Source organism: Lepidochelys kempii, chromosome 1 (genome assembly GCF_965140265.1).
Source record: "Lepidochelys kempii isolate rLepKem1 chromosome 1, rLepKem1.hap2, whole genome shotgun sequence".
Classification (NCBI taxonomy): Eukaryota; Metazoa; Chordata; order Testudines; family Cheloniidae; genus Lepidochelys; species Lepidochelys kempii.
This window is the reverse complement of record NC_133256.1, coordinates 212,948,689-212,974,574: the sequence shown is the minus strand read 5'-3', so window position 1 is coordinate 212,974,574 and position 25,886 is coordinate 212,948,689. Positions and strand designations below refer to the sequence as shown.

Below are 25,886 nucleotides of genomic sequence, written 5' to 3'. Positions count from 1 at the left end.
TGTCCTTCCTGAACAGTTTATACCCATCCATGACAGTGCTCCAGTCATGTGAGTTACCCCAGCAAGTCTCTGTTATTCCAATCACATCATAGTTCCTTGACTGTGCCAGGACTTCCAGTTCTTCATGCTTGTTTCTCAGGCTTCCTGCATTCATGTACAGGCACCTAAGATAACTAGCTGATTGCCCTACTTTCTCAGTATGAATCAGGAGACCTCCCATGTTGCACCCTCCTCCTTGTGTTTCCTCTCGGTATCCCACTTCCCCACTTACCTCAGGGCTTAGGTCTCCATCCCCCGGCAAACCTAGTTTAAAGCCCTCCTCATTGGTTAGCAAGCCTGCCTGTGAAGATGCTCTTCCCTCTCTTTGTTAGGTGGATCCCATCTCTGCCTAGCAATCCTTCTTCCTGCAACTACATCCCATGGCCAAAGAATCCAAAACCCGCTCTCCAACACCACCTGCACAACCATGCCTTTACTGAATGTAGTTTAATAGACTGTGATAGAATGGTGGGAGCCAAAAGCTGGGCCAGCATTCTGGTGACTAAGGCTTTGTCTACACTGGCACTTTTGTCAGCAAAACTTTTGCTGGTCAGGGGTGTGAAGAACACACACCCCTGACCGACATAAGTTTCACCAACAAAAGCATGAGTGTGGACAGCACTGTATTAGCGGGAGTCACTCTCCCACTGACATAGCTACCGCTGCTCATTGGGGGTGGTTTAATTATGCTGGTGGGAGAGTTCTCATTACCCAGAGATCCATTCTGGTTCCAGCTCTGCTTGCTAGGTAGTACCCCCCTTATAACTAATAGTTAAAGCTCTCACTTAGGAGACCTTTGTTCAAATCCTCACTCTGCCTGATTCAGAACAAGGATTTGAACCTGAGTCTCCCATGTGAGTGTCCTACCCACTGGGCTATGAAGTCATTCTTTTTCTTGGCCAATGAATGTTTAATAGAAAGTGGAACAAGTCCATTAGGAGAGATTGAGAGAAACCAGAATACCCAATAGCCCAATGATTAGGCTTTGCACATGCCCCCCTGCAGAAACTTAGGTGCCTTGGAGGCCTTAATGGTGGAGACTTAGGTGCCGAAAAGCCTCGGCACCTACGGTATTAGGCAGCAGCTAAGCGTTGGGGATGGGGGGGTAGTGAATGCTGGTGTTGCATAAATGTTGGACTTAGGTGCTTAACTGCCCTCTTTAGGTCCCTTGTGAATCGTGCCCCAAGCTTAATTAAAGTGATTATAAACCAATTTCAGTTAAACCACTGTAATTTTTGTGAATGTAAGAGGGAATCTACGTGCAGCTCACACTTGGCTAAAATCAAGACTTTTCCCGTCTACTCTCTTCCCTGGTTGGTTGTTGATCTTGCAAACTCAGTGTGAAGTAAAACAACCATTTATCATGAGGCAAAAAAACAAAACAAAACATGGAATTACAAATGCAGAACTTTATGACACAGGGAGTATGGGATGCAATAAAATAAAAATAAATCCAGTTTCTGATCTTCATGATGAACTAACTGATCCTTTAAAATAAACTCTGCCATTCCCAGCCATGTTTGATAAATCAGCATGCACAGTAGGAGTGTTTTGGTTGGCTGTGAAAATTTCTGAAAGGGACATTGTTTATCATCAGAAGTTGCTGCTCCTCATTGAAAATGGCAACTCTGCAAACTCAAGGGGTGAATTATCTTTCCCTTTGGAATGTCATCGATTATGATTGCCATGGATACTGTAATCTTCTTTATGCCAGTTCAGTTTTCTTTTTCTGAGTAGCCCTCTTTTCACAAATATAGCGATATTGGCCTGTACAGTTTTGGGAGAAGGCTTCCCCAGCTTTGAAAAGTGCACATTTTTCTCCAGGCTCTTGTATCTTTACTGGAAAACTTTTAAAAGAAACATTTTACTGTCAGACACACCAGACTTGGTGAAATCACAAACAAATTTATAAAATCGATGTGCCTAAAACCTGGGGGTAGATGCCAGATATATACAAAGAAAGAAATAGCTTTGGTATGATTCAGGACCCAGGACAAGCAGAATTGATTAAAAATGTGAATTAATTTGGGACTTAGGAAAATTGGGGGACTAAAGAGTTGACTAGGGCTAGACAGACTGCAGGCTGGTTTTGAGCAAGTTTCATTTATTCCACACAACTCTGGCAATGAACCCCAATCCTGCCTGACAGCCCCCCTGCCTTTCCCAGTCCTGGGCTCCCCTCACAGCTCTGCCAATGCCCCCTCAGTCATAGAATCATAGAATCATAAAATATCGGGGTTGGAAGGGACCTCAGGAGGTCATCTAGTCCAACCTCCTGCTCAAAGCAGGACCAATCCCCTGCAGCCCCCCTGCTACTCACATGTCTTGTATCACTGTGGGCTACTTCCCTTGTTCAGGGCCAGATTTTGATCCCCTTACACACATAGGTGAGTAGTCACTCACAGCAGTAATCCTGCAGATATTAATTGGATTAATACTAATGTGGGTAACTGCTCACTAATGTAAATCACGGGGTCATAATCAGTCACTTGGTGCTGGCTAAAAAGACTTTCCTCTGAGACAGAGCTTTTAGCCTTATCTGTTATATGTAACTTATTTCAGACAAGTATGTCTAGCAGTCTGACCCACCTAGGGCACTTATAAAAACAGCTTTTTTTCTTCAGAATCATTTTCTGGCGATAAATTATCCAACCAGTTCTACTTCGACCTTGATGTCTGTGCCTCAGTTCCCCATCTGTAACACGAGCATCATGCCTCCCACTCACCTCACAGCAGTGTTGTGAAGATAAATTAATTTATGTTTGTGAAACACTTGGATACTATAGTGATGAATGCCTTCATTCTTCCTTTCTTATCTGGCACTGAATGCAGTAAATAAAGCCTAGGGCCATGGATTGAACTATGAGTATAAAACAAAATATTGCACATCCATTCTGTGCACTGACTGAGGCAGCCATTCTATGGAAATACAATAGTATGTGGTCATGTAATTAAAGACTGTATCACAGGCATAGTCAATAGGCAGACCATGGGCCAAAACCGGACCGCCAGATGCTTTTGAATAGACTGCAAAATCTTATTATTTACTTATAATTATCATTATTGTCACTGCGGTGTCAAAAATATTTCTCTGGAGTCTGGACTTGACTATACCTTGACCAAGAAATTTGAACCTTAACAAAAAATAATTGACTACCTCTGCATAATACTATGCACAAGGGAGCTGAATTAAGTTTGCACACGCAACCTTAAGTCTGTTATTGCCTAACTTTTGAGTGCTTGAATTTGCAACTCTAATAATATTCTTGTAATGTATTTGTGTATGCGTCATGTGACTTTGTTACTTTGACCCTTTAAACCCTGCTCAGTTTGGAGCATTCATTAATAGCACTTCTAGAAACTCAATAAACAACTCTGATGGAAATTCAATCAGTGATAACTCTGTCCTTCAAAAAGTCTGTGCCGTGAAACCATGGATCTAGATAGCTCAGTCTGAATCTTTGTGTTTTTATCCACAAAATAACAAAACAAAAAAATCCTCTCAACAAGAAAAACTCAGCTCTGTAATCAAAACAAAACAACATATGTAGGACAAGTCAAATGTGTCCAGAGACCCCCGTCCTGCTTCCAATTAGCAAACCCCACTCTCTACTTCCAAGAGGGAGCTCAGCCCATATATATGATCTTTCTGAGCCTACCTAGACTCAGCTGCACCTGATGGCTTGGACTCTGAAACCCCTTGGAGGGATTTAACCAGCTCTTTCCCCATACTGTCTGACTCAATGCCTCTTTCTACAGGCAACATCAGCCCAGGTGTGTCAGGGCTGTGGCACCTACTTTAGGGTATTGAATAATCTTTATTCCCCTTCCCATTGACATAGTAAAAATTTTGTAAGAAATACACTAGGATATAAAAAAAACTGAACTATTTCTAGGTGTGCCTGAGACTTACAGGACAGTGGAGTGGGCTGTGCCATCCTGCCACACCCAGCCATGACCGATTGCCTTACGGGATAATCCAATCCAGTGAAATGAGGCCTGAGACTTTATGAAATCCTGTGTGGAAACAAAAGCAAATCAGCTCAAATCACGGTATGAGTGTGTGGATATAAGGGATGGGAGGGAAGCTAGTGAGTCATGGTCACAGCCAGAATGCTGAGGTCCCCGGATGTTGGTCAAACACATTCTCCTTTTTCCCCAGAAGACCTTTGAGTACATTTTACAGAAAATATTTCTGAAATGTAATTCCTTCCTCCTCCTCAGGTTCAGCATCCTGCCTACTTTCCTTCTGGCTGGGTAAAAATGATGGGGACTCTCTAGGGAAACTGCTACTATGATGTCATTAATTATCCAGGGGAATTACTGTGGAAGGAGAGGTTTCAGAGTAGCAGCCGTGTTAGTCTGTATTCGCAAAAAGAAAAGGAATACTTGTGGCACCTTAGAGACTAACCAATTTATTTGAGCATGAGCTTTCGTGAGCTACAGCTCACTTCATCGGATGCATACTGTGGAAACTGCAGAAGACATTATATACACAGAGACCATGAAACAATACCTCCTCCCACCCCACTCTCCTGCTGGTAATAGCTTATCTAAAGTGATCATCAAGTTGGGCCATTTCCAGCACAAATCCAGGTTTCTCACCCTCCGCCCCCCCCCCCCCCCCACACACACACAAACTCACTCTCCTGCTGGTAATAGCCCATCCAAAGTGACCACTCTCTTTAAAAATGTGTATGATAATCAAGGTGGGCCATTTCCAGCACAAATCCAGGTTTTCTCACCCCCCCACCCCCTTTTTTTCAAAAAAAAAACACACACAAAAACTCACTCTCCTGCTGGTAATAGCTTATCCAAAGCAACCACTCTCCCTACAATGTGCATGATAATCAAGGTGGGCCATTTCCAGCACAAATCCAGGTTTTCTCACACCTCCACCCCCATACACACACAAACTCACTCTCCTGCTGGTAATAGCTCATCCAAACTGACCACTCTCCTTACAATGTGCATGATAATCAAGGTGGGCCATTTCCAACATAAATCCAAGTTTAACCAGAACGTCGGGGGGGGGGGGGGTAGAAAAAAACAAGGGGAAATAGCCACTCCCAGTCTCTATTTAAGCCTAAATGAATAGTATCCAATTTGCAAATGAATTCTAATTCAGCAGTTTCTCGCTGGAGTCTGGATTTGAAGTTTTTTTGTTGTAAAATAGCAACTTTCATGTCTGTGATTGTGTGACCAGAGAGATTGAAGTGTTCTCCGACTGGTTTATGAATGTTATAATTCTTGACATCTGATTTGTGTCCATTTATTCTTTTACGTAGAGACTGTCCAGTTTGACCAATGTACATGGCAGAGGGGCATTGCTGGCACATGATGGCATATATCACATTGGTGGATGTGCAGGTGAACGAGCCTCTGATAGTGTGGCTGATGTTATTAGGCCCTTTGATGGTGTCCCCTGAATAGATATGTGGGCACAGTTGGCAACGGGCTTTGTTGCAAGGATAGGTTCCTGGGTTAGTGGTTCTGTTGTGTGGTATGTGGTTGTTGGTGAGTATTTGCTTCAGGTTGGGGGGCTGTCTGTAGGCAAGGACTGGCCTGTCTCCCAAGATTTGTGATAGTGTTGGGTCATCCTTCAGGATAGGTTGTAGATCCTTAATAATGCGTTGGAGGGGTTTTAGTTGGGGGCTGAAGGTGATGGCTAGTGGCGTTCTGTTATTTTCTTTGTTAGGCCTGTCCTGTAGTAGGTGACTTCTGGGAACTCTTCTGGCTCTATCAATCTGTTTCTTCACTTCCGCAGGTGGGTATTGTAGTTGTAAGAAAGCTTGACAGATATCTTGTAGGTGTTTGTCTCTGTCTGAGGGGTTGGAGCAAATGCGGTTGTATCGCAGAGCTTGGCTGTAGACGATGGATCGTGTGGTGTGGTCAGGGTGAAAGCTGGAGGCATGTAGGTAGGAATAGCGGTCAGTAGGTTTCCGGTATAGGGTGGTGTTTATGTGACCATTGTTTATTAGCACTGTAGAGTCCAGGAAGTGGATCTCTTGTGTGGACTGGACCAGGCTGAGGTTGATGGTGGGATGGAAATTGTTGAAATCATGGTGGAATTCCTCAAAGGCTTCTTTTCCATGGGTCCAGATGATGAAGATGTCATCAATATAGCGCAAGTAGAGTAGGGGCTTTAGGGGACGAGAGCTGAGGAAGCGTTGTTCTAAATCAGCCATAAAAATATTGGCATACTGTGGGGCCATGCGGGTACCCATAGCAGTGCCGCTGATCTGAAGGTATACATTGTCCCCAAATGTAAAATAGTTATGGGTAAGGACAAAGTCACAAAGTTCAGCCACCAGGTTAGCCGTGACGTTATCAGGGATAGTGTTCTTGACGGCTTGTGGTCCATCTTTGTGTGGAATGTTGGTGTAGAGGGCTTCTACATCCATAGTGGCCAAGATGGTGTTATCAGGAAGATCACCGATGGATTGTAGTTTCCTCAGGAAGTCAGTGGTGTCTCGAAGGTATTACCAGCAGGAGAGTGAGTTTGTGTGTGTGGTTTTTGGAGAGGGGTGGGGAGGTGAGAAAACCTGGATTTGTGCTGGAAATAGCCCACCTTGATTATCATACACATTTTTAAAGAGAGTGGTCACTTTGGATGGGCTATTACCAGCAGGAGAGTGAGTTTGTGTGTGTGTCGGGGGGGGGGGGGCGGAGGGTGAGAAAACCTGGATTTGTGCTGGAAATGGCCCAACTTGATGATCACTTTAGATAAGCTATTACCAGCAGGAGAGTGGGGTGGGAGGAGGTATTGTTTCATGGTGTCTGTGTATATAATGTCTTCTGCAGTTTCCACAGTATGCATCCGATGAAGTGAGCTGTAGCTCACGAAAGCTCGTGCTCAAATAAATTGGTTAGTCTCTAAGGTGCCACGAGTACTCCTTTTCTTTTTGTGGAAGGAGAAGAAACACTCTTTTCTCAATGGGCCGAGAGCACCAGCCCAAGAGAAATCTTGGGCCCTGTTAGTGAGATACTAGAAATGCATTTTGGTCTCTTGCCACACCCCCACCCACGTAGCTGTACTGAGCATTAAACCCTAGACCTGCTGTCATCACACTTCATTTAAGCCCTTCAGGTAGTTTTAGAATATTTATTCATTCATTCCCATAGTCTGGTCAAGCTCTCTTAGGAAATTTAGCATGGAATGCAACACAGGACAGTTTAGAGAGTCACATTATCCTGACAACATGACCATTCATATTCTACTTCCCCATCACAGGGATATATGCAGGTATAGTTTAGAATATACAGGAAACAAAACAGGGAAAATTCCCTACCAGCTCTTCCTTGTTCTCTATTTTAAGCAGTAGGGATCCCCAAGAAGAACAGTATTCTTTACTCGTGTGCCATGTTTTCATTTGTTTAGAAAAATGGTAACACTTCTCTCCATGCTGTATCCAGCTCTCTGGGCAAGGTCTGCATTTATGTCCTTGAAAAAGAGACATTATAGGTCCATCACATTTCTGTGTGATGCAGTTTCCTGTGAGGGGTCATAATGTATTGGCTGTGCTGGCATGTTTATGCACCACCATTCTAAACTGGAATAGAGTCTTCAAGTGGCACAAGTCTGTGATTTGAAACTAAAAGTAATTAATTCTGCTGCTGAGTCTGTGTGTCTCAGGTTTTCATAGATTCATAGATATTAAGGTGAGAAGGGACCATTATGATCTTCTAATCCGACCTCCTGCACAACGCAGGCCACAGAATTTCACCCACCCACGACTGCGAAAAACCTCTCACGTATGTCTAAGCTATTGAAGTCCTCAAATTGTGGTTTAAAGACTTCAAGAAGCAGAGAATCCTCCAGCAAGTGACCCGTGCCCCTTGCTACAGAGGAAGGCAAAAAACCTCCAGGGCCTCTTCCAATCTGCCCTGGAGGAAAATTCCTTCCCAACCCCAAATATGGCGATCAGCTAAACCCTGAGCATATGGGCAAGACTCACCAGCCAGATACCCAGAAAAGAATTTTCTGTAGTAACTCAGATCCCACCCCATCTAACATCCCATCACAGACCATCAGGTTCAGCTGATGCTGGCCATGAATTTGGGACTATTAGAAAACAAACATGGAAAATCCAAGAGGTAGCATCCCTAGTCCAGCATAGCCTCACTCTCCTTACTTAGAGGAGGCTAGCACCATTAATGGAACTAGGCCAGGCGTCATCTGCCCCAGAGAAGAACATACGTGCAACCAATGTAACAGAGAAGAGGCTGAACTGCAGAGTCACTGTCTGCTCAAAGGTCCAACATATGGGGAGGTGCAAGTGAGATACATCCCCAAATTATCAGGAATGATAAAGATTTTTCCATTAAAAAGTGAAAAGGAAAAACTGGGCATAAGCCTGCAACTTATTTATTTTATTATTTTTTAAAGAAAGACACCAGGATTTCTCTCATCTGTCACCTTCTAGCACAGTCCTTGGCATGTGTGTCTGCAAGTATAGTCCTAGAATGGAAGAGCTTGATCAGGGGTTTAGGGAAAAATTTGAACAGATGTATGCTACATCCTGCTAGTGTGCTGACTTAATGCTGATCCACTTAAATGCTGACCCAGTCTCGTCAGTGAATTGCTGTTATCAATGGTCACAGAAATTGCAATTATTTGTGGGCCCCATGAACAAGAGAGGAAATGAGAGCACCCAGGGAGGAAGGAAACATCATATATGACATAGGTTACATGAATGAGACATGAGTCAGTTTGTTATTTGTGGGTCACATCCTGTCACTCCCAAAGGAACAAGAGGAATTGAGTGACGTAAATTGGAAATGGAAATGCCCATGTTACAAAACCCTGAAGTTAGAGTGCCTGGGATCATTGCGTATAACCCCTGCTGGATGCCCAACACTTCCCGCAAAGATCCTTTTGTGGCTTTCAGTGTTAACAACAATTGGGTCAGGCCCTTGGGCAGTGTGTGCACAGGGAGATAGGAACCCTGAGAAAGCTCTGTTGTTAATAATGACAAGGTGAACAGGAATCTAATAAAACAAAAATGTTACTCTATGGGCTATAACAGAAAAGTGAACATGAGTCACACTACCTTTCATGTTCACAATATCTGTGAGGTTTGTGTTCTTTGCTTGGAGATCATCTCTTTGCTGGTGGCAGATTTCCAGTGTTTTCTGCAGCTGGGTGATATTGTCCACAATTTCACATTGCTTGTTGAGGGTTTTGTTCTGCAGAACTAAAATTCAGAATAAATTCACACTTACTGTACCACGTGTAAATTTTGTAAGTTTTTATAAGTTGCCTTTTGTTCTATAGGTCTGCTTAGAGATATGTTTAATTTTTCAGGGTTTTTTGGTACTTAAGGAGTTAGCAAAATAGTAAATGCTACTTGGATATTAAAAAGAGCACTGAGTGGTTTTAAAATGGAACATATGCAAAAACAATTGACAATTTAGTTTGATTTCTAATCTCTGGGATGGAGGCAGTGAATATTTCAAGAGACTGAAAGACTGTCAGTTCTTAAGTGCTGATTCACCACTCTGTTACTCCAGTTTTGTGTCATCATCACTCCAATGAAATCAAAACTAGATATACTGGTGCTGTCAATATCCAAGCTAAGTAGCAAGGAAAACAGCTAGAGATTTAGGTAGAATGAAGTAACAGGAGTGCACATGTGTAAGGGGACTGTTAGCCCCTTACTAACATTCAGTGGGGGTGTTTTAGTTGCTAGCTCCCAGTACTAAAACGGGGGAAGGGTCGATGGGGAATCAGGACCCTGAGACTGACAGTCCCCAGGAACAATGGGGAGAGGCCAGTGCTCCAGGTCAACCTGAATGACAGGGCGAGCAGGCTAATCAGGGAGTCAGGAGGCCAGGGAGGTCCCATCCTCCATGTGAGCTGGACTTGCCTGGGTCAGACCGAGTGGGGCAGAGCTAAGGAGAAAGCAGGGGCCCAAGCTAAGCTGGGGAGCAGAGCTGTGCCAGATCCAGAGGGACCAGAAAAGCAGCCCAGAGAGAGTAGACCCTGTTGTGGGAGCAGAGCTGCAGCCCCAAAGCCAGAGGCACAGCCCAGAGAGAGCAGACTTGCCCTGGGAGCAGAGCTGCAGCAACCAGAGCCAGAGGGGCCAAAGAAGCAGCCCAGGGAGCTGGACGCAGAGCAGCAGCAGTGGTGCAGAGACAGAGTGGTGGAGCTGGGGCTGGAGCAGTCCGGAGCTGGGTGCGGTGAGCAGCTGGGGAGAGCGAGGGGGACCCTGGGCAGCGGGCCCAGCACAGGGAGATGCCTCAGCCAAGAGTCTCTGTAGGCCAGGCTTGGATTATAACCCCGACAGGGCGGGGGCGACACTGGGAAGAAGGGTCCTACCACTTAGAACCTGAGAGCGTGTGGCCACCACCAGAGCAAGTGTCCAACCATAGCATCCCTACAGCACAGCCAGGGCCTGAGACTTACAAGGAGCAGACTGTGAACTGCCCTGACATTCCAGAGACACTGTTTGTGATGTTCCCTGCCACAGAGCGGGTTGATGTGTTTCCTTTAACCTTTCCCATTTTCCCTTATTCTTTTTAAAATTAATTGTTGATTAAATAACTTGCATTTGCTTTAAATTGTATGTAATGGTCAGTGGGTCAGAGAAGTGCCCAGTGCAGAGAGTACACCCTGGAGTGGGGACACCCTAGCCCCTATCCTAGGTGATCGCAGCAGGGTTGGGGGTCGACCCCCCTGGAATCCTGGGCCCAGCCTTGTTGGGGTTATGAGAACTCTGCCAGATAGGAGAGTGGAAGGGGAGTCCTCAAGGGCAGGGAGGCCACTGGGTAAAGGAAGTGGGAGCGAGAACTTAGATCCTTTCGCTAGCCCACTTCACCAGGGTAGTGCAGAAGCCAGGAAAGTTCCCCACAATAGCGGGACTATTCCCCCGCTTACACATGGATGTGCTCCAAAAAAAAAAAACCTAAATAGAGATAAAATCCATTAAAATCTTGCTGTAACTCAGAGGCACAGCACACAACATTGCTACCATGAAATCCAAACAAGCCCATGTTGCGCTGGATGAGAGAACCTGAAAAATCTGATGCCTTATCAAAAGAGATGGAGAAATCACTGGAAGGAAGGAGGGAGTTGTCCATAAATTACATGACATCTTTTGGTAATTTTCAAGACCTACCCACTCCCTTGTAACACTTTGTAACACTGGAAAAACATGCACAAATGAGGACTCACCTACCTAATGCATTATATAATTTATAGACAGTCCCAAAGGCAGGAATGAAGGAAGGAAGCACAGCATGGGGAGGAAGAAGCCCTCTGTGGAGAAAGAAGTGGTTCGGGACTATTTAGAAAATCTGGATGAGCACAAGTCCATGGGGCCGGATGCACGCATTCGAGAGTGCTAAAGGAGTTGGCGGATGTGATTGCAGAGCCATTGGCCATTATCTTTGAAAACTCAGGGCGATCGGGGAAAGTCCCGGATGACTGGAAAAAGGCTAATGTAGTGCCCATCTTTTAAAAAGGGAAGAAGGAGAATCCTGGGAACTACAGGCCAGTCAGCCTCACCTCAGTCTCTGGAAAAATCATGGAGCAGGTTCTCAAGGAATCAATTCTGAAGCACTTAGAGGAGAGGAAAGTGATCAGGAACAGTCAGCATGGATTCACCAAGGGCAAGTCATGCTTGACTAATCTAATTGCCTTCTATGATGAGATAACTGGCTCTGTGGATGAGGGGAAAGCAGTGGACGTGTTGTTCCTTCACTTTAGCAAAGCTTTTGACACGGTCTCCCACAGCATTCTTGCCAGCAAGTTAAAGAAGTATGGTCTGGATGAATGGACTATAAGGTAGATAGAAAGCTGGCTAGATTGTCGGGCTCAACGGGTAGTGATCAATGGCTCCTTGTCTAGTTGGCAGCCGGTATCAAGTGGAGTGCCCCAAGGGTCAGTCCTCGGCCTGGTTTTGTTCAGTATCTTCATAAATGATCTGGAGGATAGCGTGGATTGCACCCTCAGCAAATTTGCAGATGACACTAAACTGGGAGGAGAGGTAGATACATTGGAGGGTAGGGATAGGATACAGAGGGAGCTAGACAAATTAGAGAATTGGGCCAAAATAAATCTGATGAGGTTCAACAAAAACGAGTGCAGAGTCCTGCACTTAGGATGGAAGAATCCCATGCACGGCTACAGGCTAGGGACCAAATGGCTCGGCAGCAGTTCTGCAGAAAAGGACCTAGGGGTTACAGTGGACAAGAAGCTGGATATGAGTCAACAGTGTGTCCTTGCTGCCAAGAAGGCCAATGGCATTTTGGGATGTATATGTAGGGGCATTGCCAGCAGATCGAGGGATGTGATCGTTCCCCTCTGTTTGACATTGGTGAGGCCTCGTCTGGAGTACTGTGTCCAGTTTTGGGCCCCACACTACAAGAAGGATGTAGAAAAATTGGAAAGAGTTCAGCGGAGGGCAACAAAAATGATTAGGGGACTGGAACACATGACTTATGAGGAGAGGCTGAGGGAGCTGGGATTGTTTAGCCTGCAGAAGAGAAGAATGAGGGGGGATTTGATAGCTGCTTTCAACTACCTGAAAGGGGGTTCCAAAGAGGATAGATCTAGACTGTTCTCAGTGGTAGCAGATGACAGAACAAGGAGTAATGGTCTCAAGTTGCAGTGGGGGAAGTTTAGGTTGGATATTAGGAAAAACTTTTTCACTAGGAGGGTGGTGAAACACTGGAATGCGTTACCTAGGGAGGTGGTGGAATCTCCTTCCTTAGATATTTTTAAGGTCAGGCTTGACAAAGCCCTGTCTGGGATGATTTAGTTGGGGATTGGTCCTGCTTTGAGCAGGGGGTTGGACTAGATGACCTCCTGAGGTCCCTTCCAACCCTGATATTCTATGATTCTAGGAAGGAAGGAAGGAAGGAGACTGAGAAGAATAATCTTGAGGGCAACTTTGAAATCCACTAAGGAAAAGGTTCAGAAGAAAAGATGAAAAGTGAAAACATTTAACTATAACACTAGACAAAAGAAGGAAGAAATTAATTGATGAAAAAAGGAAGGATTGGTGGAAGGAGTACACATTTTCAGAGTACAGGGGAGGGAGAAGAGGACAGAAGAAAAGGAGGAGTTAATCTTCTCTTTGAAGAAGTCCTCAAGGTTCTGCACTGGGAAGGAGGAATAGTGAGAGTGGGGAAGATTTCAGCATGGAGTCTGTCAAGGTTCCTCCCCCACTCTGAACTCTAGGGTACAGATGTGGGGACCTGCATGAAAAACCTCCTAAGCTTATCTTTACCAGCTTAGGTCAAAACTTCCCCAAGGTACAAAATATTCCACCCGTTGTCCTTGGACTGGCCGCTACCACCACCAAACTAATACTGGTTACTGGGGAAGAGCTGTTTGGACACGTCCTTCCCCCCAAAATACTTCCCAAAACCTTGCACCCCACTTCCTGGACAAGGTTTGGTAAAAAGCCTCACCAATTTGCCTAGGTGACTACAGACCCAGACCCTTGGATCTTAAGAACAATGAACAATCCTCCCAACACTTGCACCCCCCCTTTCCTGGGAAATGTTGGATAAAAAGCCTCACCAATTTGCATAGGTGACCACAGACCCAAACCCTTGGATCTGAGAACAATGAAAAAGCATTCAGTTTCTTACAAGAAGACTTTTAATAAAAATAGAAGTAAATAGAAATAAAGAAATCCCCCCTGTAAAATCAGGATGGTAGATATCTTACAGGGTAATTAGATTCAAAAACATAGAGAACCCCTCTAGCAAAACCTTAAGTTACAAAAAAGATACACAGACAGAAATAGTTATTCTATTCAGCACAATTCTTTTCTCAGCCATTTAAAGAAATCATAATCTAACACATACCTAGCTAGATTACTTACTAAAAGTTCTAAGACTCCATTCCTGGTCTATCCCCAGCAGAAACCAGCATATAGACAGACCCTTTGTTTCTCTCCCTCCTCCCAGCTTTTGAAAGTATCTTGTCTCCTCATTGGTCATTTTGGTCAGGTGCCAGCGAGGTTACCTTTAGCTTCTTAACCCTTTACAGGTGAGAGGAGCTTTCCCCTGGCCAGGAGGGATTTCAAAGGGGTTTACCCTTCCCTTTATATTTATGACAGAGTCAATGGCCACAAATAAGTGACAAGAGTTGTGGGAACAGGGTTCAATGAGGGTGGGAAATTAGGGTTATTTGGCAAGGAATCCAACCACTTATAACATGAAAATGTCCCATCTTAACAATATGTGCTTCATCTCTAGGGGAGGAAACTCTCTATGGGAAAAGGGAGCAAAGTAAACTGAATTTAAGGACTCAGCAAAGTGGAATGTGGATGAAACAGGCAGATAAACACAATTATGCTTAATGAAAGCATAGAAGAAGATGAGATCAAATAGCCATTTTTCTGTTGCTGGTTCACCTGGAGCAAAAAACACATCTAGTACTGCTCCATGTACCTGGAACATCTTCAGTGACATGCTAAGATTGCAATGGGTTGTTGTGGAGCTTAGTGAACTCAGCTACTAATGACTTGGTGTTTAAAGTCAGATACTGATCATTGGCTGCTTACTGACCCAAGTAAAACTCTCAGTGATCTTGTCTAGACTACAGTTTTTGGATGTGTTCACTAAAATATGTTGATTGACAATCAATGAACACCACATATCCAAAAAATCCAATCTAGACAAGGACAATAATCTGTGCTCTCCATAATCCTCTGTCTCCTGGCCCTCTACTCTACACAGATCCTGAACATGATTTTTTGTACGGTGGTTTGTGGGTCGTGAACAGAGGAGATGCAGAAAATGAAATACATCTGGGAAAGGCAGCAAGAAACACCAAACAAACAAGCACATAAACATAAAGCAACACTGCAAGTCATAACACAGCATTGTGCTCCTCACAACAAAGTGCTTCTGCAACAATGAAACCACAGCAGCCTTTTTAGTGTGAGTGGGAAATTCAGGAAGGCATGGGGGATGGGGAAAAGGGGTCTGCTGGAGGAGAGAGGAAGTAGAAAATGCTTTAGTCTAATCATAGGAATTGGCTGAGGAGGATGCAAGGTGCTCAGTATATCTGGGCCTATTTGTCTGTTGCCATATTCTTCTGTTTATATGTGAGTTTATTTTGTTTCAGTGCCATCATTTTTGGGTCTGCTGTTCACGGATTCCTGTTGCAACTTCCCCAGTGGCCATAGTTTAACAGCCTTTCCCTAAGAGGGTGCATGACTTCATTATTCTCCACCAGGTGTCCCATACAATTATATGACCAGTTCATCTATGATTAGTTTGTCATTATTGGGTGATTTCCTGTAATTCCCAAAGGTACAGGAAGGAATCAGGTGATGCCTATTGGGAATGGATACGCCCATGTCTCAAAACCCTGACACTAGTGAGCCAACGATCATTGAGTATGACCCATGCTGGGTGCCCAACAATTCCCGCAAAGATTCTTTTGTGGCTTTCCTTTCTATTTACAATTAGCTCAGGCCCTGGGGCAATGTGTGCACAGGGAGAGAAGAACCCTGAGAAAGCTCTTATGTTAATAAGGACAAGGGAAATGAAGATTCTAATGAAACAAAAATGTTACTCTGAGGGCTATAACAGAATAGTGAGCTTCAACTGATACCTTTAATGTTCACCATATTTGTGAGGTTTGTGTTCTTTGCTTGGAGATCATCTTTTTGCTGGTGGCAGATTTCCAGAGTATTCTGCAGTTGGGTGAGGTTTTCCAATAATTCATGTTGTTTGTTGAGGTTTTCATTCTGGAGAACTTAAATTAACAATAAAGTAACAAAAAGTGTGCCACATAAAACTGAAACTGCAGTAGCCTTTATTAAATCAATTGTCTTTTGCTCTACAGGTTCTCTAAGGGAAATATTTATCTTCTTCAGATTTATTTTGGTATTTAAGGAGCTCGCAAGTTAGTACAGCACTATTTGAATAGTAAAAGAAAAAGACTGTGGTTTTGTAATCTGGTTAACAGACCATGTGCAGAAACATAATATATAACCCACACTGATTTTTAATCTCTGTTAAATTGGGGGAAAGGGTAGTGCTACTATCCCAAGCTCAACACACAGAATAAGTTTTGTTCCATGTTAGTCATCAAAATCAGGCACAACTTATACAGATTGTTTTCAAAATATGATCATGCTCTGAGGTCCACTGGGCTCCTCCTCAGTGGAGCCTGAATATGCCCATGGGCTGTCCTAGGATTCTTTGGCATGGCTCCTTTTTGTCCGAGGGGGGATTTTAAAGGTATTATCTCCGAAATGCCAGTCATGTTGAGCACCAAAATGAGCTGTTTCTCAAAGCAGATTGTGCTGATTTGTGATCCTCCCTCTCATTTCTTACATGAGGAATTAAATAGTTAATGTTAGCATTTAAATTATTATCAGTGGGCATCTGAGTTAACACCTCACTGAGAGGAATGGGGCAGCTCATCCCTTTCAGGGCTATTGTTCCAGGAATCACTTAGGCAGCTCTGCCATTCATTTTTGAGGTTTTCTTTGCAACCGTAATAATAGACTCACTTTTTACAAATGAAAGCTGGGATTCTGCAAAACTAAATAGCATCATCTAAAAAAAATCATTAGGGGCCATTCAGATGAGAGGGCACAATAGTGACATGGGAAACTATCTGCACAGCATTGTCCTCCTCACAAATAAGCACTTCTACAAGAGGGGAAGCACAACAATCTGCTGAAAGGAAACCACAACCTTGTTTTAGTCAGAGTGGGCAAATGAAGACGTCAAGGATTAGGGAACGCATCTGAGCAGAACAGGAGATGGGAAATGATCTAGTCTAAGCATAGGAGATAGTTGAAGATGCAAGTTTGTTATTATATCTGAACATGTGGTTTCTTACATCTGAGTCATCTGTAGGGTATGGTTTTCAAATTGTCTGTGAAATGATAGTGTTGATGGTGAAGATAAACAAAGTAGCACATTGCCTGTTAGTGCTGTGGAGAGGGGGGAGCTTGAAGGTATTTCTGTAGTAAAGTTTATTTGTCTCTTGAATTTGTGAATCTCTCTCTCCATAGGTTAGGTCTGCAGTAGAAACTTTTGGCAGTTTAGCAATGTCAGCTTGGGGTGTGATTTTTGTAATATTATTTTACTGACTAAAACCCTAGTGTAAACAAAGCTTATACTGGTAAAAAAGTGTTTTTGCCAAAACAACTAATTTTGTTCAGGGACCTATACCATCAAACTATACCATCAAAATCACCATTTTGCCAGTATAAGCTGCATCTACTCTAGCACAGGTTGCTCGTATATCTATACTGGCAAACCATTTCTAGTGTAGATATGGTCTTGCTGATGAGTTTATCTTTTTCCAGTGTCATCATGTTAAATTCTTTTGTGCATTAATACTTCATGCAAATTTCCAAGTAGTCATAGTTTAACAACATTTCCTTTAGAGTGTGTCTCTAAATTAATCTCCACCAAGTGTCCCATAAAATTATTTGATTACATCATCTGTGATTAGTTTGCTCTTCCCATAGAAAAGAATCATTGCATTTGATACAGTTCCACATGGTCAATTATTAGTTAAATTGGAGTAGATGGGGATTAATATGAGAACTCAAAGGTGGATAAGGAACTGGTTAAAGGAGCAACTACGAACGGGTCATAGTGAAAGGTGAACTGTCAGGCTGCAGGGAGGTTACTAGTGGAGTCCTCCGGGATCGGTCTTGGGACCAATCTTATTTAACATCTTTATTAATGACCTTCTCACAAAAAGTGAGAGTGTGCTAATAAAATTTACAGATGACACAAAGTTGGGAAGTATAGCCAATATGGAGGAGGACTGGAATATAATACAAGAAGACCTGGATGACCTTGTACATTGGAGTAATAGAAATGGGCTGAAATTTTAATAGTATAAAGTGCAAGGTCATGCACTTAGGGACTAACAAGAAGAATTTTTGCTATAAACTGGGGACTTATCAGTTGGAAGCGACAAAGGATGATGGCTATATTGTTTGGTCACAGGATGACTAGGAGCCATCAATGTGATGCAGCCATGAGAAAAGCTAATGCAGTGCTAGGATGCATCAGGTGAGGTATTTCCAGTAGAGACAGGGAAGTGTTAGTACCATTATACAAGTCACTGGTGAGACCTCATCTGGAATAATGTGTGCAATTCTGGTCTTCCATGTTTATGAAAAATGAATTCAAACTGGAACAGGTGCAGAGAAGGGCTAGTGAGACAATCCAAGGAATGGAAAAACTACTTTATGAGAGGAGACTCAAAGAGCTTGGCTTGTTTAACCTAACCAAAAGAAAGCTGAGGGGAGATATGTTTGCTCTCTATAAATACATCAGAGGGCTAAATACCAGGGAGGGAGAGGAGTTATTTAAATTAAATTAAGTTAATTCAGGGGATGGTATGATGGGGTTGCCTATGATGGCATGTAAGCTATTGGTGACCGCCAGTAGCAAAAATCTCCAATGGCTGGAGATGTGACAGTTAATGGAGAGGACTCTGATTTACTATAGAGAATTCTTTCTCAGGTATCTTCCTGGTGGGTCTTGCCCACATGCTCAAGGTTTGACGGATTGTCATATTTGGGGTCAGGAAAGACTTTTCCCCTGGGTCAGACTGGCTGAGACCCTGCTGTTTTTTTGTCTTCCTCTGCAGCATGGGGCATGGATCACCTGCAGGTTTAAAGTAGTGTAAATGGTGGCTTCTTTGTAACTTAAAGTCTTTAAACCATAATTTGAGGACTTTAGTAACTCAGCCAGAGGTTAGGGGTCTACTTCAGGAGTGGGTGAGTTTCTGTGGCCTGCAATGTGCAGGAGGTCAGACTAGATGATCACGATGGTCCCTTCTGACCTTACAATCTATCAGTCTATGAATCAAATGGGTATAAATTGGGAAGAGAGGTACCAAGCCATAATTGACTACTGAGGGTAGAACTGAGGGCTCCATACTTTGGTAAAGAACAGTTTTTGAATGAACAATACAGTGTATCTCTCTAATCTTACAGCACTTACTCTTTGAGTACAGAATGCATTATCTGAGAATATACAGGTAAATGTGTTAAAACAATGGAGCTATGCTGATTTACACCAGCTGAGGATCTGGCCTACTTAGTGTCTTCTCTGCAAGTACTTACCCTTAGCACCCAGGACACCTATTGTTACCAACAGAACCAGGCAGAAGATTCCAAGAATCACTAAAATGAGCTGCAGGTGTGGAGACAGAGAGGAAGAATCTAACAGAAAGGAGAAGGGAGAAAATCAAATAAAGTGAGCCCCCCATCCTTAGAATCTGGTGTCAGATTGAAATTTGTTTAGGCAGTATCAGTGACACATGGACAGAATCCAGCCAACCAGGACTAAAATAAGAACACAGGGACTGCCATGCTGGATCAGAACAATTGTCCTTCTAGTCTACCATCCTGTCTCCAACAGTGGCTAGAACCTGGGTGACCAGATGTCCCGATTTTATAGGGACAGTACTGATTTTTGGAGCTTTTTCTTACATAGGCACCTATTATCCCCCACCCCCGTCCCGATTTTTCACACTTGCTATCTGGTCACCCTACTAGTACCTAATATTTCAGAGAAAGGTATAAATCCCATATAAAGGACAATATGCAAAAACATCCCTGTGGAAAAGGTTTCTTCTTAACCTCACGTAGTTGAAGATTGACTTATGCTCTGCAACTTGAAGGCTGTATCCAACCACCCCCCCAAAAAAAAACCCAGTAATAGTTTCCATTCATTAGCTATATAGCTAATGAAAGTGATTGTAGCAAATAGACACCTTTGTTGGTGGCAGATTTGTGACTAGCACTTACTGAAAGATAGAAGTTCATGAACATTTTTCACATCATTCAAAATGTTTCATTATTTTTATTGTTTTCATGACAAAAATTGAAAAAAAAAATTAACAATTTTCAGTTAGTTTCCAACTGAAAAAAAAGTGTAAGCATTTTGCTTTGTGGGGGGTGGGGAAAGGGTTGCCCTATTTTCTGTCACCTTTTATCTCCCCTCTCCTTGAGAGATAAAGTGGGTTTAATAACCAAAACAAAACATAAAACCCAAAACCTTTAACTTAAACAACATTTTTGAAGTGAAACAAAACTTTTCTTTTCAATGCTTTAAATTAAAAAAAATGAAACATTTCAACCAAAACCAAAAAATCTAAATGATTTAGTCAAAAAGCCATTTTTGTTGAAAAACTTTTTGATGAAACACTTTTGATCAACAATAGTTAAGTTCTCTCCATCTGCTATAGACAATTTGGGCACAGATTTGTTATCAGCTTCCAGTAACAGGACATATTCAAACCTGCCAGTAAAGGCCTATACTTTAAGAACTTAGGTGTATTTTTATCACTTAGCTAGTTATAGAGGTATAAAACAAAGAATCAAAATCACAGTTCGCCTGCATATGGGCCTTCTCTCACTAGGATAGTCTGAGGCCTTGTTCTTAGGCTAAGGCCTTTGGCTAAGCCGCAGGGGCAGCTATAAGCTGGGAAGTGTATTGTCACATCCTCAGATTCCAAACCAGTCAATTGAAATAAGGTGGTATTGGGCTGTTAGGAAGACAATCCTGTCCTGATAGTGTCCATCACCACCAGATAAAGAAACAGATCTTAAGATGGTTAAGGAAAACGTAGTTTGATAGCATCCTGTCTGGCAAGAAATCACTTATCAATGGTTAAAAGAAAAGGAGTACTTGTGGCACCTTAGAGACTAACCAATTTATTTGAGCATAAGCTTTCGTGAGCTACAGCTCACTTCATCGGATGTGAAACCCTCATTTCTGTCTTGTTTTATATTTATGGCCCCCACTTTTCTATTGTTAATCTGTCTGGTTCTCTAATTGTTTCTGTCTGCTGTATAATTAATTTTGCTAGGTGTAAGTTAATTAGGATAGTGGGATAGAATTGGTTAGAGAATTATATTACAATATGTTAGGATTGGTTAGTTCAATTTCAGTAAAATGATTGGTTAAGGTATAGCTAGAATATTACTATATAAACTGGGGTCAAACAGGAAGTGGGGGGAAGGGAAATTGGAATCATGATTGCTAAGGGGGGGGGAACGGGAACAGGGACACAGGCAAGGCTCTGCGGTGTCAGAGCTGGGAAGGGGGACACTGGGGGACAGACTCTATCGGCGTATAGAGATAAGCCTGACTGGTGTGAAGGGCTTCGGAATATGCTTGCTTGGAAACTAACCCCAGCAAACATTGCATTGTCTGCGCTTTGGACTTCTGGTCTGTTGCTGCTTGCTCTCTGCGTGACAAGAACCAGGGGAGGGGGTGAAAGGACAGCCCTCTAACAAACACACTAGAAGAAAGTTAGTTATTGGAGGAAGAGGTTTGATTCTTTACAGTAAAACACCAGCATATATAGAATTAGAAGCTTTTAAAGCACAGTACCTGCATTCTTGGCCTTCTCAGCTCTCTGTCTGCTTTGATGTTCATTAGGACTATGAAATTTCAGCTCTGAGTAGGTCACATCCTGCTCACTCATTTCTAGTGGGTTATAGAACAGAGAGTTTAGACTCAAGTGTATTGAGATGGGACATGATGAATAACTGACATAACCTATCTATGAAACTGCCCTCAGAGCAAACAAAGTGCTCCAGTACCTATTTTATGCCACAAATGAGCTGTCTTTTAGAAAAGCCAATCAAGGTTCTTGTGATGAAAAGAAATCATATACTAGAGCAATCAGTCCAGTGTGAATTTCTTATCACTTTTTCTAATACAGTGTGGAAAAATAGTTGAAAGGGGGCTCAGTTTTCAAAACTTTACTAAGCTGTTCTAATATCTGACCTCTATTTATATTTCCAGAGAATAAAATTTCCCAAACCGGAGCTGTCAATACATGTTAGTAATTTAAACAATGAAATTAAAAACAAAACAAAAGACAAAAAATCAATTTGTTAACACTGAAGGTTTATAAAAACAAACATTAGAAAGTCAGGTTTTGACTTAATCTTTAAAAAATATATTTGAAGGGCAAAATTTTCAAAGGGGCCTCATGGAGTTAAGCATCCAGCTTCCACTGAAATTCAAAGTGAATTGAAGTGAATTTTCCTAGGTGTCTTTTAAAATCCCACTTGAAAAGTATGGTTTGACAGTCTGGGAACCTGTCAGTGGACATCTTTTATCTGAGATTTTGAGGTCTCTGTATGTATGTTTATCAAGCAGCAAATACAATTTTGAATGTGGTGCCTCCTCTTTTTACCTCCACATTGGACAGAAATTCCCATGGGTAGTGACACAGGGAAATGGAGCCTACAAGTCAGTCTTCGAAAGAGACAGTTATTAAGAGCTATTAAGCAGTGAACAGACCTGGTCCAGACAGAAAAATAGGATAGCTGAAGACTGGGAAAAGCCAGTTTGCTCAAACTTCTTTGCAGGGGTTTGGGATTGGAGAGTGGAATATCCCCAGCAGCAGAACAAAAGAATCAGGTGTTGGTTGTGAGACATATAAACTTGAGGGACTCATACAGCAGGGAAGGAACAGTAAGCTTTGGACAGGAGAGAGCAAGAGAGGGGCCTGCTATTGTAGCAAGGTGTCCTGTTTACCTGCAGCACGAGCCAAGGTCAAACAAAAAGAGCTGTCCAGTGGCCTGGAACAGAGAGCGAGAGAGAGAGAGTGAGGGAACAAGAATCCATGATTCTGGAGAGAAACCGTGTGCAGGAGACAAAGATCCTGGACGCCCCAGAGGGTTCTGCCCAAGCCCAAATTGCTCTCCCAAGTGGTGAGGAACCTGAGGCAGGGAGAAGTGTAGACAAAATGATTGTTTTGCCTAGATCTGTGTATGTCTCTTGCTATCTTAGTAAAGAGTAATGGTGTTTAAAAACTCTTATGAAGCCAATGTGTCTGTTTCCTTCACTATCACGGCAGTTAAAACAGTAAATCTAGAATTCCCACAAGACTGGAGTTCTGCGAGAGGGTGTGTTTAAGCTACAGGAGAGTCGGGGGAGAGGGAGAAGACGGGTTAGCACTGGTCCTAGGGGCCTATGTTAATTGGGCCATGTGGCTACATTTCCATGAAGTGATAACAGACAGTTGCAAGTTGCAGTGGGGGAGGTTTCGATTGGATATTAGGAAAAACTTTTTCACTAAGAGGGTGGTGAAACACTGGAATGAGTTACCTAGGGAGGTGGTAGAATCTCCTTCCTTAGAGGTTTTTAAGGTCAGGCTTGACAAAGCCCTGGCTGGGATGATTTAACTGGGAATTGGTCCTGCTTTGAGCAGGGGGTTGGACTAGATGACCTTCTGGGGTCCCTTCCAACCCTGATATTCTATGATTCTATGACAGCCTACACCCATGAGATGTGCCAGAGAAGCCAGCAGGGGAAACACTTCTGCACTCTATTGATAGCCAAGGAAGCTTCAGAGCTCATGCATCCAGTGGTTTGGGACTCCACACAGCAGCCTGGGGAGTGTCCAGCACACAGTACTCTTCTAGAGCTGCATCTGTGACATATGGGAACACAGACTCCAGAAAAACTTAAAGTGAGATGCTACTCTGAAAAAAATAACTATGTAAAATTAATACCCTCTTACCCAGCGGGTATGTGCTCTGTGCATATTCAGATCATAGTTGCTGACTTAGCTTAGTGTCAAAACTAAGTTAGGTTTCAGAGTAACAGCCGTGTTAGTCTGTATTCGCAAAAAGAAAAGGAGTACTTGTGGCACCTTAGAGACTAACCAATTTATTAGAGCATAAGCTAAAAGCTTATGCTCTAATAAATTGGTTAGTCTCTAAGGTGCCACAAGTAAAACTAAGTTAGATTTTTTTAAAAAATTCCTTTTAGTCTCATAGAGCCAATATAGCTCAGACAGAGGGAACTGGTCTATTTCTACTTGTGTATCACCAATTGGAATAGAATTGCTTAGTAAGTTCCAATCAATTGTATCTACAAACCTATTACCAACAAAAATTAAAATATGCTACCTATTGTTGGTATCGTCCATAGCCAGACCCTCACTACATAATTTCTAACACACTCAATTCTATGATAGAGAGCAAAACTCAAAATCAGCATCCCAGCTCCAGCTCTGGGCAAGCAATGTGTCATATTCCATCCTCAGAAAATGCAACAATGAAAAGATGAGTCTTGCACAATGCCCTGAAGGTCAACAAACCCAGGCTCCACCAAAATAATAAGAGCAATTTAATGTGAGCAATTTAATGTGAGCACCCTATACCAAAAACTCCTGGGTCAGAGACCACCAGAGTTCTCTCAAGAAACTGCTAAGAGAAGCAACATGAGTGTGATTATGTTGCATAAAAATAGTACCTTGCCCTTTTCCTGCCCTTATTTCTAACCTCTCCAGGTCTTTCTGTATTTTTTTCTCTGACTTCTATAGGGTTCAGAATATCATCTAGTTCAGTATAATCTTATCTACAGCAACCCAAATCATACCTACTCCTGATTTAATACACTAACATTAGTCATCACACTTCAGTTTTGGACCCTCACCCATTTTTCAATCAGTAGGACTAGAATCATTTCCCAACCAGCTTCAATTTATTTTTTTTCAAATAGGATTTTTTGAATGTTTGTAAACAGTGCTTTTCTAAACTCTAAAGCCCCATATACTGGCTTCCTGGGTTGGAAAAGATCTTATAGCTTCAATGTAAAGTTTTCAAAAGTGCCTACATTATTTAGCCATTTTTGAAAATGTTTACCCTTGGTGTTTAATGGTAAAACAACCAAATACATTACAGAAGGCAAAAGGAGCACAAATGCAAATTCACATACTGCAGGGACAGCCCATACTAATGCTAATATTAATGCTGATTAATGCAACAGTAATGTTTATAACCACTTGTACTAAATTTATAAGAGAAAAGAGAAGACTTAGAGTTAAAAACCAACCTACTTCAATTATCTAGTCTAATATCAAAAGCTACAAAGATGTTTGGTGATGATACCTGTGTGGATGTCAAAGATCCTTGGCTGGAGTCCTGGAATAGACGTATTGATACCTTCGTATGGCATAAAAATATGAGAGAGAGTATGTCTATCGTGTTAGTAGAGAGTCAACATAAAACAAGGCAGGAAAAAATTATTTGCTGTGGTGTTCCGGCTACAACTGCACAGGAAGTTCGCACATAACTGGTTTGAAGTGAGCTGCCCCCTCACAAAGTGTTCAGAGCAAAAGGATTTTCACCTTTATAGGTTAAAGCATCATTTTGACCAGCGGTCAAATTAAAAAACAAAATTAGTGATACTCTTCCAGGTTTCACCCACAAACCAAATTTTCCTCATTTGAGATATGAAAATATGACACAAATTCACAGCACATTGCATAGATGTTCATATATTATCCTGTGGGCTTTGCTTGGCTTTTCAGGCTTGGCTCCCCCTCAGAGAAACACTCATGAGAAGGCCAGATTAAGGCACAGAGGTAATATGCATATGCCCAGGACCACAGCTCCCAGAGTTGTGTGCTGGGATCAGAGTCTAAGTATTCATGAAAATATGAATTTTCCTAATTCTTATGGTTGCAAAGAAAAGGATGGAAATGTGAGCCAAGTATAACTCATGCAGTGACTTCTACATAAATCTGCAGACAGCCTCCAGAAGAGGTAAGAGCAGCAACCATCAGAACCAGGGGAAAAGCCACCTGTCCCCCTCCAGCAACCACCAGAGCAGATCTGGGCCCTGTTGCTGCAGGGAAGGGGAACTGATTGTTTGGGGATCTTGGATTACCTCACTGGATTTTGTGGGATTGGCTCCCCATCAGTGACCTTGTCTTAACCAAGAAAAAAGATGTTTTTTAAAAAATTGCCAGCTAACTCCATTTGAAACTCCACTAATGCAGATGCATTTAACACCTTTATAACTGAATTAGCTATTTGGGGTCCAGAGCAGATGGGGTTTGGAGGTACCAACACTCTCCC

The 25,886-nt window shown here is 42.6% G+C and overlaps 1 protein-coding gene across 1 annotated transcript; it reads right to left on the bottom strand.

Annotated features, from left to right (window-relative positions):
* Positions 1–1,744: 1,744 nt before the first annotated feature.
* LOC140905811 (uncharacterized) lies at positions 1,745–24,981 on the bottom strand. Its single transcript, XM_073329316.1, has 8 exons — positions 24,915–24,981; positions 21,394–21,489; positions 19,116–19,214; positions 15,620–15,763; positions 9,093–9,236; positions 7,332–7,483; positions 3,953–4,056; positions 1,745–1,886 (listed from the first exon to the last, which is right to left on the bottom strand). Exons 1-8 carry the CDS (start codon positions 24,979–24,981, stop codon positions 1,745–1,747), a joined length of 948 nt encoding a protein of 315 aa, XP_073185417.1.
* Positions 24,982–25,886: the final 905 nt, after the last annotated feature.

Coding starts and splice junctions, on each gene's coding strand:
- LOC140905811 (XM_073329316.1), bottom strand. CDS start 24,981: ATGCCATACGAAGGTATCAATACGTCTATTCCAGGACTCCAGCCAAGG. Junction 9,237..15,619: donor AAATATGGTGAACATTAAAG/GTATCAGTTGAA, acceptor TCTGAATTTTAG/TTCTGCAGAACAAAACCCTC. Junction 1,887..3,952: donor ACAGCCCACTCCACTGTCCT/GTAAGTCTCAGG, acceptor TTCTTTTAAAAG/TTTTCCAGTAAAGATACAAG.